The following is a 16577-nucleotide window of genomic DNA, read 5'->3' as shown; positions in this document are numbered from 1 at the left end:
TAAACGTCGTTTGGGACCCCATGTTGTATGGTGAATCTTTTATCCTCCTGATGCCTACTATCACCTCTGAATTTGTCGGTCGAAGTCGGCAACACTAAGGAGGAGACAGAACGTTCGAAAATGGCCATTACAATAACGGTTTTGGGGTTTAATTATCCTAATGGGGGCTTTTCTTTCATAATCAATTCAAATGCGCCTTAAGGAAACAAGAAGAAATAAAGGATTCCAGAAAGAAAAAAAGAAAAAAAATAGCTGACGTATTTTCAAAGTAATAAAAATTAAGTAATAATTTCATGTAATGAAAACGATTTTAAGGCTAAATACTGTAAAAAAAAAATCCTTATCAATGCAGCGCTATAAATGATAGACACAGGCACTGATCAATTTTGATCTCAAAGTCCAGACATTCTTTCCAGTTTAAAAGTTCTTGTATAAAAGATAAAAATTATTCCATTATCATTATGGTTTATTCATATGACAATATTCTCTGGAAAAAAAGAGAATTATTATTGAGGTAACTAATTTTTATCCTTGTCGTCTGTTTGAGTATTACACAGGCTGTTTGAATTTTTGATTTAGAGTAATAAATATTGCTTTCAAATAGCATTGGAGAAAATGAGTCTTCAAAACTTGAAGCGATTTCTTTTTCACAACGATTAAGATTTATCATATAAATACCGATTTTCTTATTACAATGATATGCCGACACCTTGATTTACTATTCGACACCTTTCATTTAGTTTTTCCTTTTTTCACATATTACATCTTAAATAGGGAATTGGTTAAATATCAATGTGTTACAGAAGAATGAAAAAATTATCAGTTTTTAACAGAAGAACTACATTATTTAAATTTCAGCTATATTAGTTTTTATTAGACTCCATAAATAATGGATTATATTTGTTAATATTTATAAATATTAATAAATGTCTGTGCTGCATAGAAATCCTTTTTAAAGATATATTAATTTTGTTACTGAATGTTTTAAAAAAACACTTTATTTTCTCATAAAATGTTTTAAATATCTTTTTTGGTGTCACATTGAAATAAAAACAGCGATAATTATTAAAAATGTATTAATTTTTTGCGAAATGTTTTTCGAATAGTGATATTTAAATGAATTTCATTCTACAGACTTTTCCTGTTTCAATCAGATATAAAGATTTAAAAACATATTATCTATTAACATGCACAAAGATATATAATGCATTAACTATATTTTGGAAGCTAAAAAATGGCGTGAAAAAAAAAAAGAATAATACGAATTGAGATATATACATGAGCTTTTCCCCCCAATGGTTTAAATAGAAACCATCCTGTCGATATTGCTTAACACAAATCTAAATTAATTTATTCACATCAATGTCATTTATCACAGCTTAATTTACAGAAAATAACTACTTTAAATTTAATACAACAAAAAGGGGAAAAAAATAAAAAGTATTCACATCAAAGGAATGGCTTTTATTAATAAGATTACTGATTAGCACGCTTTCCATTAATAAAATTATCTGAACCAAATCTATTGTGATATATTTCATCAGCAATCTAAAAAGTATAAATTAGATTTAACTGATGATTAATAAAATGAATAGGAAACAAAAAGCTAACATTACTGCAATGGCTCCGATTCTGGATTCTCTAACATATTTTGTAGTTCCTCAACTGTAATATGTAAGAATGCTTAAAATTCTACAAATATGACTATTATACTCATAACTACAGAAACCCAAAAACTTCCATTAGAATTAATGCGGAAATCCTGTAAAAAATTTTTAAGTATTGTTCAGGTTTATAGATTTGGATTACACAAATAGGAGAATATCTATTCAATTTGACAATTAAACAAGGCCTAAGTTAAATATAAATCAAAGAAACGACATTAAAAAAATAAGTTTTCTTTTTAGACTTCACCATGACGCTGGGGAAGAAAAGACATTTTCAGGTTTTACATCATTTTCAGAAAAAAAAAAAAAAACAAAGTTAATACACTGCATTACTTAATTCTTTTGCTGCCTTCAATAAAGCTGAATAATTTAAGCAGTTATCTCCAAAACTATTGTATAAATGTGAAAATGACTATATGTTTCCTGTTTGAAATATATCGAATAAATGCTTCAACAAAAACACACACAAAATAAAATAATAAAACGTGTTGAACTAGCTACACATTTCGAATTATAAGTATTTGTTATGTGTAAAACTTACACGGATGTTGAAATAGTAAAAACGAAGAATCAACAATATTAGATGAAATGTCTCTTTTATTACATCTGATAAGGAAAACATGAATTTATTAAAAATTATTGCTTGCATAGGCATTCAATATTAAAATGGTATTAAATACTACATAAAAGGAGAAATCTAGAAACTTATAAAAGGTATGGCCATAGCAATCTAAGAAGCATATACATAAAAGAACTGAATCTAAAACCAATTTTTAAATAAAAAATATCATAATACATGATAAATAAATTGCATATTCTGATAATTAACCGATTACTTAAAATTTCCATTCACAGTAATTGAAGTTTATTTATAGGAATCTTTTATTTATAGATTTTTTTTAATAAACTGAGGTTAATTTGAACAACAACTAACACAATATATACATAGGTATTCACATTTTCATGCAATAGCATATACATGAACACATATCAATCAAAGTTTCTTTAGTTCCACATATTCCATATAAAAGAAATCTGGGAAGAAGAAAAAAAAGGGGAACCCATAATGATAACAATGTTATCACACCTAAACTATGAATTATGCAAACCGAAAACGATTTGCTATTTGAATATACAAAAAATTATGCAAAATTAAAATCACAAATAAATATCAAAATTAATTTACAAAAAAAAAAAAAAAAAAAAAAAAGCGACATAAACAGTTGAATACAAGGAACATTTAAGTAGCAGTACATTTTCTAAGCAATAAGAACACATTAGTGATGTCTCAACTTGTTTACTATACAAAAATGTTTTAAAAAAAGCTTTCACAATATTTAACTACATTAAAATTCAAGCAAAAAGTTTATAATCATTAGTCAATGAAGGAAAATGTATGGAGTTAAGAGATTCTGCAATCCAGTGATAACATTTTCAATTCCTGAAATCACAATGACTAAAAAAAAAAGAAAAAAAAAGAAAGAAAGAAAGAAAGAAATCCCAGATTTTAGCATTCATTGTACCATTTATTTATTCCATGTCATATTTCAATAATTAAAATAAAATTTCTGCTTTACTTCAAACTATATATTAGGTCTCAAGGCTTATAGATGTACTTATCATGTAAGATCTATATCTATTTAAATGATAAATGCACATGAAAATGATAAATGCTGAAAAATATTGGTCCAAAAAACAGCACAGATTGTTGAGTTAAGAGTTAATACTCTTTTGTCACATAATAAAACATAAAGAGGGAAAACATTAAAAAGGAGGAGAAAAAAAGATTCCTTCAAGAAGAAGGATTACATCAAAAACTGTATAAAAATATAATAAATGCTTAAATTATCGTTGTATCAAAAAGCTTCTGAGCAGAAAAAGACTAGTAAAAAATAAAGAAATACAGTTCTCAATGGAATTTTTTAATGAACAATATAAATAAATAAATGTCCATCTTAATAAATAATTATTTTTGTGCAAGGAACAATTATCATCCAAGTATAAAAACCTGAAACATTTCAAAATAACTTCAAACACAATTAATTAGCACCGCATATTTGATCGGCACAATCATGTTATTTTGAAATATTCTTTTAATTTATTATATTAACATAGCAAATAAACATAACAGATTCATCTTATTTGAAAATGTACATAAAATTTAGCATAAAAGACAGTGAAAAATATGTCAACAAAACCAGAAAATAGATAAAAACTCTACAATTACTAATTTATATAGAAGTATTTTCTTATAATATGTGATAAAACAGAACAGTTGAAACTATCCATTGAGATGTGACAGTAATATGAATCATGATACTTGGCATTCCCTACAATTAATAAGAGGAAAAAAATATTTCCAGCATTTTTCATACAAACGTCCCGCATGAAACACTCACAACTTCAGTCAGTAATATAGGGTGGAAGTAGAAAATTCGTTTGTTATTGCAAAATATACATACTTTTCACTACCATTTATTATGAAACATCTAAATCACTTCATATATAAAAACTATACAGGCTGTGGAATACAATTTAAATATAAAAATCTGAAAGAGAAAATTAAAGATAATATGTCTTTGGCAGACTGGAGACACGAAGACTTGTTGAAACCACACAGAATACTACTTTGATATTCCATCTGGTTTCATGTAAATTGTTGTTAAATTTTGTGGACCAGAGACAGCAGCTATTGATTGATGAACAGGAGGTTGAAAACATCGAACATGCTCAACAGGTAAATTATCAGTATCACTAGATTTCAAGTATTTATTTAAAATGGCGAAAATTTGACTGTTCAAGACTTGAAATCGTCTAATTCGATCAACCATTCTTTTCAGAGGCTAAAAAAAAAAAGTAATAAATATTTTAGAAAATATTCATATAAAGAAAGCAAAACTATGGAGGCACTAAATCAATGGGAGGTTACAAAAATTGTGAAATACAATGTATTCATATACTTGTATAAATATTTTCTGTTCGGCTATCATTAACTCTGAATTTCAATCGGAAATGTAATGATAAGTTTCTAATTACCTGCTTTCCTTACAGAATGCCTTTTGACAGTAGCATTCTCCTTTAATATTTACCACAAAAGCAATCCTGCATTATTATTTCAAACATATTTATATAAACTGCTTCAATGCTGTCATTGTTATATTAAATGCATTCAAGCATTAATAATAATAAAATATTTAAAAAAAATATTAATATGCATGAAACCGTATTTCTTATAAACTAGAGATTCCAATACCGGTATTCACAAGTTTAAATACCGTTTTTTCGGTATTTAATAGAAATTTTTTAAATTGTCTCCACTATATATTCAGGGATCGCCAACATAGTAAAAAAGTATACATTTTTGTTTTTATGTTTCCTAAATGGACGAAATTAATTATCTAATTAATGGCTTAATTAATTACTTAAATCTAAATTAGCGAAACATGGATTATCCCTGAAAGAAGATATTGTATCCATAACGACTGATGGAGCAACAGTTATGAAAAAAGTTGGAAAGTTGACTGGTGCAAATCAGAAATTGTGCTATGCTCATGGAATTCAATTAGGAGTAATAGATGTATTATACCAAAAAAATAAAGAACAGATAAATCCAAATACTGTGGATATAGAAACTTCGGATTCCCACTTTGAAGACAGTAAGAGTGAGAGTGATATTGACAATAAAGATAATGACAATGTAATTGTTGAAGAAGATATTGCCAATGAGAATGAAATATTAACCATAAAGAATTGCTTCCTATAATTTATAAACTTCGAAAAATTGTTAAGATATTTAAACGTTCCCCTATAAAAAATGACATATTACTAAAATATATACTAACTGAAAATAAAAGAGAATATATGTTAATATTAGATTCTAAAACACGTTGGAACAATTTACTCCTCATGATGGACAGATTTTTGAAACTGAGAAATCCAATACAAAAAGCAATAATCGACTTAAACCTGCAAATTAATTTTTCAGATAGTGAATTCGACTTAATATCCAGAATTGTATCAGCTCTACTTCCAATAAAACTGACTATTGAGGCATTATGTCGGACAGATTCTAATTTATTAACAGCTAATTCAACAATAAATTTCATGTTGCAGTCACTGAAAGAACAGCACACATCACTATCTGAAGAATTATATATTACATTGAAAAATCGCACAGAAGAATGGCATATCAAAATAGAAAATGTCTTATGGTATTTACATAATTATAATGATTTTAAAAATGAAAATGAAAAAGAAGAAAAGAAAATAACCAATTCAAATCTAATCAAGTTTATAGTAAATTTTCTTACAATTTTTTACCCACAAACCTGTCCACATTCAGAATTCGGTTCAGTTATCGAAGATTATGACGACACTAATGTCGACAGTGAAAAGGAATTGTCTCTTGAACAAAAATTAGAATTAGCGATAAATAAGAAAATTTCAACGAACCAAAATACATTACAGAAATCAGCTTTACCCAAAACCATCCGACCAGAAATCGATTTATTTGAAGATGCGGGATTTAGAGGTAAATACTTGGAAAAAGTATATCGCGCATTGCTAACAGTACCACCAACTAGCGTAGATGCCGAAAGAGCGTTTTCGACAGCTGATAGTTTTTGCACAAAATTACTTTTCAGGCTTAATGACAGTACAATTGATGCATTATGTTTTTTAAGATCGCATTTTAAAAATTTGTAATAGTACCACAGACTGAATAGTGATATTTACACTTTTTTGTGATTCTTTATATACTGTTATAATTTATGTTACAAATTATTTTTTGTGATATTTACACTCTCTAATAAAACTGGCAAATAAAACAAACAAACAACAACAACAACAAAAAAAAACCACCTGTGTTTTATTTCTTTTTCTAAAATTTCTAATACCGTTATCCCGGTATTAAAATCTAAAAAAAAAACTGAATATCGGTATTGAAATTTTGGCCCGATATTGCAATCCCTATTATGAACCAAATCGTTCATCACATTCTGAAATCATGTTTATAAATAGAGATGAAAGGTGAAATGATATGAAATTTGAAAAGTCCAGTGTATTTTAACAAAACAATTAATTTTTAGAAAATGATTCATTCACATAGACAATAGCTCAACTTTTGTCTAATCCAAAGTCTAAGCAATTGCTCAAAATTCACGTCCTTTAAGAAAAATCATATTTTTCTCAAGTCTGCATTTCAAATGCCAATATTAGAAATAGTCATTCAAGGCATTAAATTTGAAATGGATAATTAATACCAATAAAATAAGTATTATAACTGTTCCAGTGATCGTCTATTTCCCATATCTGGGGCTTCACCTCAAGCTATCTATAACTTTGTTAAAGTTGAAATTTGATGTCAAAGACAAAACCATACTGACATTTTCAAACTTTCTCTATGTTGAGCTTCTCAGGAACCAATATTTAATTACTTCAATTCAAGAAACTCAATGGAGGAAGTATTTGTAAGCTCTTTTGGTGTCTGTAATTATGGGTATTCTCAATATTAAGTGAAATTTAATTTTAGTTCAAATAAAAGAGAAAATAATAAATACAAAGGATATTACTATTCAAAAACTGCATATAACTGTGAGAATTGGTAATTCATATATAAAAGAATTAACCTTATATAAAATTAAAATTCATATATAAAAGAATTAACCTTATCTACAACACAGATTTAAATTTTGAACTCAAAATATTTTGCAACATTAAGTTTCATCATAATTGGGCAATTTTCTTCGAAGGCGCTCTACACTCTCAAATTTCATATTAAAAATAATAAATAAAATTATTTATGTGCATGAAACCTCACTTCTTGTAAATCAAACTATTCCTCAAATTCGAAAATTATGTCTATAAATACATAATACATTTATGAATAATATATATACTCAATTCATTTTATGTAATCGACTACAATTAATGTAGCAAAATTTTTCAAAGGATTTTCCAGATATTCATGTCAAGAGAAAATTAATTACCCTTTTACAAATTTACTAAAATATTTTGGATATGAAAGTGTTTTCTCTCTCCATGCCAAGCATTTTATGACATTAAGAAAATGTATTGTAAAATCAAAATAAAATTATATTAAAACAATTAGCTTCCAATTTTCAAAAACATAAAAAAATAAAGAAAGAAATGCTATTTGAAAGGTAAAAAAAAAAAAAAAAAAAGATTTTGCTAAAATACAGCATATGTATTCATTGCAAAACTACCATTAAAAATTAAAGAAACTACAAAGAATTTCGTTATACAAATTTTAAAAATCTCAAATTTTTTTCCATGAAAACCAACTTGTGTGAAATTACAAATAAAATCAATTAACTTTGTTGTATTCAAAAAATCCGAGAACAAAATATAATCAAAACAGATTTTATACAAAACATAACATATACAAAAGAACAAACTTACAAAACAGAAAAACAACTTACTATTCCTTTAACAATTTCATCTTTACCATCAATTCTCTGAACCCTCAATATATGATAGCAAAAGTCCAAAGCTTCAAATCTCCTTTGTTGCCCAAGCAAAACGATCATTGTACAACCAGCCCAATTCAATCCTTCTCCAAATAACTGTCTATTTAAAGGGTACAAAAATAAATTTCATCATTCACAAACATTTATTCATTCATGAAAAGTGCAAAATAAGAGTTCATGAATTGTAAAATGATGAATATAAAGTATATACGAAAATTTCAATACAAATTAGACAGATTAATACAAATAGTCAATCAACAACTGCTAAATCAGAAATGCATGAAATATGGTTTCAGAAAAATAACCTAATAAGTAATATTATACAGGGTGTCTCAAAAACCTTGACCGCGACTTTTATTCCTTAAATACTGATTATAGACATATACTGTAAATTACATAGTTGCATAAAAAAAAGGTGTAAAATGTTATGAAATCGATTAAAATTTTCAGGGGATTAAACTTCAAAAAATACAAAATTTAAATTTTTATACGAACACCGCACAAGAAAAATCCAAGTGAGTAAAATGTGCCCCATCCTCTAATAAGGTCATGTACAAAATTTCAGCAATTTATCATAAAAAGTCTCAAAGATATGAAACTACATAAATGCTGACTTAAACCACTTTTCGATGCCTGGATATGAGTTCGCAAAGAGGAAAAATCATGTCAGATGTCCGTGTTTTAGGGGTCATACACATATTTACAAAGAAAGTAATGATTGAATAAATAATAACTTAAAGGAAAGATTACATAAGTTTTTTTACATGTTCATTGACTCTGCTATTTTTAACTTATATTCTGTAATTCATGATATAAAAATTTTTAAGTATTTTTCAGAAAGCATAGATTTTAAAATTTGTATTTAAAACTAAAGATATGAAGCATATTTTATTTCCTTATGATGCATTCCTGCGTCGCGTCATCTGTACTGAAGCTGTAAGCATTTGCTTTTTAATTTGTGATTGAACCTTCACCAACTTCGTTTTAACATATCTTTGAGAGTTTTCATGATAAAATTCTGTTCATGACCTTATTTAAGTATGGGGCACATTTTATACATTGGGGATTTTTTTGTATGGGGTCTGTATAAAAATTTAATTTTTTGTATTTTTTAAAGTTTAATCCCATGAAAATTTTAATCGATTTCATGCCATCTTGCACTTTTATTAACACAACTTTGTAATTTACAGTATATGTCTATGATCAATATTTAAGGAATAAAAGCTGCGGTCAAGGTTTTTGAGACACCCTGTATAAATAAATAATAATAATAAAAAAATGAAGCAACTATTTATAAATTAAGCATCAAATTATAAGAGCCTTTCATAAGATTTTGATTAAAAATACATGCAACAGAGAATCGTGTCAATTAAACGTCATCATATTAGTAAATAATTAAATAATAATTGCTAAACAATAAAAAAGTATTTGCTAAGAACAGAAGATGTTACATTTCTAAAAAAGAAGTACCATTATTTTTTGTTGTAAAAATTTCATAAATAGTATAATTATATTGAAAACTTATTTTACCAACAGTAGTAAAAAAAAAAAAAAAATCACTTACAAAACATTAAATTATTAGTTATTTTGATAAGAAAAATATTTTAATATAGATAAAAAGTATACATTATTTGTAATTTAGAAAGAAAGTAATAAAAAAAATCAAAATTTAAAAACACTTTTAACGACTGATGTGCTTATTATAAAACTTTCTGAAAGCTTTCGAAAAACTGAATAAATTTTGGCAAGCTTAATCAAATGAAAACATATTTTCACTTAAGATTTCACATTTATGTTTCAAACCGACTTGTTAACCAATCACTAAAGAAACAGCAACAATCATAACTGTAATAACATCTTTAAACAAACAGTAAAAGTAGATCACTCAATGGCATAAATCCAATAACAATTTATTTAAAAAGCCAGCCATTACATTGTAATAGAATGCCTTTTTCTGATGTACAAATTAAACTCAAGTGATTTTCTTTCTTTCTTTTTTTTACTTTCAAATTTTTGATATCTCAAAAAATTTACAAGTATAGACAATACAAATTTTATTATTTTTTCAGATAAAAAAAGAGCACATAAAGTCCATTTTCTTTCCGGAAGTACTTGATTCAGTATTTAAATAAAATTTGTTACATATGTTCAGAAGAAATGTAATTACAAAGATAGCAAAATGATGATAATTGAGAAGGTGCTTTTTTTTTAAAATCAAAAGTTTAAAAGTGAACATATTTTACAAAATTTTTCACAAAACACCCACAAAAAAAATTAATTTTTTTTTACTCTTTGTTAATTTGAACAACTAACCGAATTCAACTATGTATGATACCAAAGGAAAAAAAGTTTTTTTGAGAGTATTCTACCAAGAAGCTTACAAATTACAAGCTATGTTTAGCTTTGATATGAAACATTGGATAACAAATATCCAATAAAGGTTTTGTGGTAAAACCAAACAAACAAACTTGCAAATTTTATTTTTAAAATTCCAATGAAAATGTCTTTTCAATTTAAATGTGGAATACCGCCTTTTGAAGAATCCTCTATAACAACCTGGAACCATTTCAGTTGACATGTTGTGTACTTTTTGTCAAAATGGATTTAAGTACCTCACATCCTCGTCTTTTCTTTAGTTATCAAAAGAAAATGTAGACATATATTATACCAACTAACAGCTATTCAATAATTTATTTTAGAATCGAATCTGTAAGCAAGAAAATACAATTTCGGTACGACTTCAGTACTTCTTCCTAAAAATCATCTCACTGTAATATATATAGGGAAATTAGTTATACACAACTGAAAGCTTTTTAAAAAAGCAAATATTCTTTTTCTCTTAGCAACGAACAGTTCAGAAGTCTTCATAAATACAGTTGCATTTATCAGCGCTTATGATAGTGTAACTCAGTGTTTTTCCTGCATTATCACTTCTCTCACTTCCTATAACAAACGAACAAACATTTTTTTAAAAACTGGCAGCATTTTTTATTTCACTTTCTCAAATCTTCATTGAAATCGATCCTTGGGGGCCTATCAAAGTACTAAGTTAGGCAGTATGTACGCCAAAATATGCTGCATAAGTACAGTATTTTGGTTTATTTTTATGATTTAAGATATTATGATTTTTATGATTGATCAAAGATGGCGAGGCTTTATAAATTTTTGAGATTTTGTACGCATAATTCAGATTTAATCACTGAAAACTTCAAAGTTGGTTTTGATTCACAATACTTTGAGAGTTTTTTTGTTCCAATCGTTGAGAGGAGTTTCTTCTTTCTCGAGCCACGGTATGAATCTTTAATGTACTGAATGGTACATTTTTTAAAAAATCGATATACAAAAAATATCAGATTTTAATACCGATAAAATCATTACTTATATATAGCAAGTTAGTATAGTCAATGAATGAGGATCGAGAGTCGGATCGATGGGAATTTAATTTATAACTTCCATAAAGGTTTTATAAAATTCTGAATGACGAACAACACTTTTCCCAAATGCACCAGGCAAGAGAATGCTGCAGGGCAAAAGCAGAAACGTCTTTTATCACCATCTGAAACCATATTGAAAACTGAAGATGAAAGGCGAAATAAAACGAGATACTTAGTTTTGAAATCGCTTGTAGACTATGTGGTTATGTTGATCTTTATTCTATGTATAAAATAATGATTTTTTATAAGTAAATATTTTCGGCTTTTAAAAAACTAAGAATTTTAGAGAAAAAAGTCCGACAAAATGAGACCGCACCCTGGTCGGTTAGAACAGTCGGGTAATAAAATTGCAAATTTTTTTTTAAAAAAATGGATATGTTCACTTTTAATAAATGTAATAATTTTAATAAAAATTAACTTTCCCAGAATTCAAAATATAGATTTGACTCCTTAAATACCTAATGTTTCTGACCTAGAAATTTCATTTTTATCATTGAAAAAAATACATTACATTTCTAGCATTATAAAGTGATATTACTTTCATAAAAAATAGTTAAGGAAAAATATAAATTTCTGAAATGTAACAAGAAATAACGAAATGCCACATACTCCACAGTGAATTCATTTTCCCCAACTGGGATGCAGTATACAAATTGCAGAGCACTCCACAGGCGATGAAATTCTGTGCATTCATCAACATTCATGCAACCATTCATTGGTGGAGTACCACTCCAGACAGGTTCATTAAGATATGATTTGATTCTAGTTAGAATAACCTCAAATGTCGATAATCCACAACAGAGACGCTCTTTAGTTAACAGATCGCCTTCACGTGCAATAGCTGCTTGCTAAAAATTATTTAAATTCACTCATTAATTAAATGATTTAATACATAATAGTGCATAAATAATTTAAATGAAACAGAATGAATGTAATTTGTAATATATTTAAATTATGATGTCAATATATAGGGTGTTCATTAATTATTGTCGGGGTTTCCGTACCTCATAACTTTCGAATAAAGAATATTACGCAAAAACCGATTACATATTCGTAAATTACAAAAAGAATTTTATTAATGATATTAAAATGTAAAGCTTGCACAATTTGCACTTTGTAGGCATTCAGTTGAAGGCGGTTATGGAGAACGTTCCATATCGTCGTATGTGCTCGGTCTTCCCGCTCCCTTTCGGTGTAGAACGCTACCAGTTTCCTGAAATTGTGTTAACCAGCGTCTGATAGAATTATCCGAAGGATGATCTTTCTTGTACGTGGTCCTGAAGCGACGTTGAGTAGTTATGACTGATTTAGTTTCAAAAAACCACAATGCACACATTGCTTTTTCTTGCACGGTTGCCATTTTTATTTATGACGTCGTAATTACCCAGACTGCAAATGCACTAAGATCGCATTGTTGCCACGTAAAATTCTTTGAGTTGTAATTTACAAATACGTAATCGGTTTTTGTGTAATATTTTTTATTTGAACGTTATGAGGTACGGAAACCCCGACAATAATTAATAAACACCCTATATATCACTATTCAGCAACACATTATAAACACAAAAATTAATTAGAAAACAAACGAGAAATAACACAGACTAATGTTTCTATGATTTTGAGCATACAATCTAAACAATTCTTTAAAAAATGCAAGAATTATAATTGCTAGTAAAAATGAAAATCGATAGCACAGTTTTAATGATACAGTTATAGAAAAAAGTTATATTCCAAATGATTGATAACTGTTAATGAAGTACAACAATCTTATTTATTACTTTTTCCATTAATCAAAGTAGACAGTAGATAAATTCCATCACAACATGCTCAGGAGATTGTTAAAATAGTGAAAACATTATAATTGCTTATAAAAGTAATGAGCCAGAATATTTTACAATCATTTGACAATTTCTTAATCAAAAAATTTATTTTGCACCACTGTATTACGCTATGTTTTTTTTAAAGGCAAAACTAATGATATATATATTGAATGAATTTAGTTAGAAAGAGATGAAAAAAACTGAGAATGTATATTTTAAAACTAATATAATTACGAATTATGCATAAGGAAAAAAATAAGTCCATAAAATGTTCACAAATAAAATGTTCACAATTACATAAAATGTTCACAATACTACATATTGAAACTGAGCAGTTCAAAGAAAAGAATAAAAGTATTTCCAATTTATTTCAATAAAATGTACATCGGCATATCTGACACATAAGTACCTCTTGACAACTGTACTATAATTTATGACAATTTTATCTCATTTTAAATCCAATAATTGCAGTCATTAATTATACATCCTTTTGGTAAGATAAGTTAATTATCAAAATTCTGTTTTACTGACATACTTACTTTACTGGAACCACTGTACTTCCATATATATATAAAATGATGCTATGTAATCAATAAATAAAGCTTTTACCAATTTGCTGATTGTACAACCATATTATAAATACTAATCAAACAAATTTTACACATAATATTTTTCAGTTAGCAGAATGTTTTTTTTAAAAGTCAAAAAATCTAAATTAAAGCCTGTTTAAGTTTCATTTATAGGTAGTAGGATTTAACAAAAACTTTAACCCAAGGCTAAATAATGCAAAGCATTTACTTGGTATAATTCAGCATTAGACAGCTTATTATACCAGCTTAGTATATTAATATACCATTTCAAAATAAAACCTTATGGCAAGCCTAAAATATCATTATTATATAAAGAAATATTCCAAGGTAACCATCTTGCTGGATTAATAAAAAAACTTTTGGTTACATTATTTAACAAAAACCAGCATGTTTTAAAACTAGATATTAAAACTATACCTGTCTGCAGTAAACAGAAATAGATACCATAATCTACATAGAAAACAAACATATTTCATTTTAAACAAACAGAATTAACAATAAAAGGAATAACAAACCTTTGTTGTTCCCATTCGTTCAACATTTTGGACCACTTGTAAAGGTGCATATTTTGCTTCAAGTCTTTTCAATTTAGTTTCAGGTTTCTCACCATCTTTGCAGTATGGTCGAGGTAAAATATTCTGAAATGGAGCTGCATGAAGCAGATCGCATACTTCTTCTTGCGACTGGAAAATAAAGACAATAAATTTTATTAAAATTCAATTGATAGCAAACAAAATTTAATAGAATTACAACGTATAGAAACCTATGATAATCATGACGAAGGAAGCGGGTAAAAGATACTCAAATAGTGCAATTCACAGTTAGAAAAGTACTTCTGTATAGTTAACTTATGCATAGAAAGATAATAAATGGATGCATATAATTTACAAACCAATAAAATGTTGACACTTACCAAACTTTGCTCAATTAGCAAACAAAAGAGAATAGCATTGCCAACTTCACGGAAACCTTCTAACATTTCAGTTTTCACATCTGAATACTGCACAATGTCATTGAGCTGTGCTTGATAATAATGCAATACACCTATGAATACAACATAAATAAATTTTAAAAAATTCAATGCATTCTACACAGCTTTTCTGAAAGAGAATAATTTCGGATGTAACTATTAGAAAAGAAAATAAATTACTATCTTTGGCACTGAGAAAAAAAATTATGACAAAACTATTGTATAAAATAGATAACACAATTAGAACACAAATATCCATGCAAAGAATAAATAAAAAATATTGTGCTAAAACATCCTATTTCCATCTAATTGCAAGAAAATAAATAAATTTGTTCACCTGGACTGCCATACTCGTATAATGGCAATTTGCACACCTTTGGCATTACATTCATTAGAGTATTAGTATACTGCAACAAGGTACCTTGAATCTGTAAAATGTAAATAAATAATCTTATAGGTTCAATTACCAATTTCATTAAGCAATAGTGAAAGCGCTAAAACATTTACAAATTTATAAAGTTCATTTTTTTTTTTAAATTTTCAAAGGATTTTGAATATATTTAGGCATATCTAACCACATGTATAAAAACAGATCTAAAACAGTTCATGCTATTGTGTATTATCCAAAACTGATCTTCAGTTTACATTACTGTGAAATTAAAATTTTAATTTTTTTCTGCCAATATTAATTTCTTATATGAATCATATTTTGGCTAACTCCATAAAACAAACAGCATCAATATTACGTGAAACAAATTTAAAATTTGTAATGAATTTCATCTTACTTAAAACTACATAATTTTGCTAGTTTTATATTCTTATAAAAGTAACACTTTTCCAATTTCGGACAATTTTTGAGTATGGAGTCCAAGTAGAAATATTCCATTTCACATAGTTTGCTAACCATATATATTTATTGACCCAATGGTTATAAATATTTAAAATACAAAATCCTTTTATTTAACTATGCAATGAACATTTTCTGACATTAAAAACTTCAAAAATATTAAATTTAACGAGAGAGGAAAAATTACAGTACATATATCCACATAAAAGTAGCAGTGACGGTGTTTATATGAAACGGACTTGATTATCTGTTGCTTAAAATGCACTCAAAATAACCACAAGATTATTTTTAAAATAAGTTACTTACTTATTTGCAAAATTTGAATTACTTATTTGCAAAATCTCATGAAAAATCTTCCAAATCAGTTTCATTCCAATTAATTTTTATGGCCTGAATAAAATCAGCAATTTCCTTAGAATTTTCCTAATAAACAGAAGAAACAACTTTTCTCTACTTCCCTAATAAGGGAAAAAATCTTTATTTTCTTGAAGAGAATCAGGGTTGCCACTGAAAATTGAAAAAAAAAAAAAAAAAAAAAAAAAAAAAAAAACATTCCTTGCGTTTTTCTTGTACGAACATTCAAGATACTAGGAAATTCAAAAATAGCACTCATGAGCTAGTTATAATGGAATATGATTTTAAGGAATGGAAAAAGCAAGCAAAGAAAGCAACTATTTAACATTATTCAAAATAATAGTATATCATAATAATTTTGATATTTGCATTAAAAAAACTAATTTTTATTTGTTATCAAGAATTTA

The 16577-nt window shown here is 27.0% G+C and overlaps 1 protein-coding gene across 1 annotated transcript in view; it reads right to left on the bottom strand.

The window, feature by feature from the left end:
• Window positions 1-2308: 2308 nt before the first annotated feature.
• The window catches only part of LOC129960287 (cytoplasmic FMR1-interacting protein-like), a 53637-nt gene continuing 39368 nt past the window's right edge, over window positions 2309-16577 (bottom strand). Inside the window, exons 19-24 of the mRNA XM_056073591.1 lie at window positions 15307-15397; window positions 14913-15043; window positions 14515-14682; window positions 12199-12437; window positions 8108-8255; window positions 2309-4510 (exon numbers count right to left, since the gene is read on the bottom strand). Of these exons, the coding sequence (XP_055929566.1) occupies window positions 4292-4510; window positions 8108-8255; window positions 12199-12437; window positions 14515-14682; window positions 14913-15043; window positions 15307-15397 (996 nt within the window). The 3' untranslated portion in view covers window positions 2309-4291. The remainder of the gene's footprint in view (window positions 4511-8107; window positions 8256-12198; window positions 12438-14514; window positions 14683-14912; window positions 15044-15306; window positions 15398-16577) is intronic.

Source organism: Argiope bruennichi, chromosome X2 (assembly GCF_947563725.1).
Source record: "Argiope bruennichi chromosome X2, qqArgBrue1.1, whole genome shotgun sequence".
Classification (NCBI taxonomy): Eukaryota; Metazoa; Arthropoda; class Arachnida; order Araneae; family Araneidae; genus Argiope; species Argiope bruennichi.
Note: the sequence above shows the minus strand (reverse complement) of the source record. Positions and strands in the feature narration are given on the sequence as shown.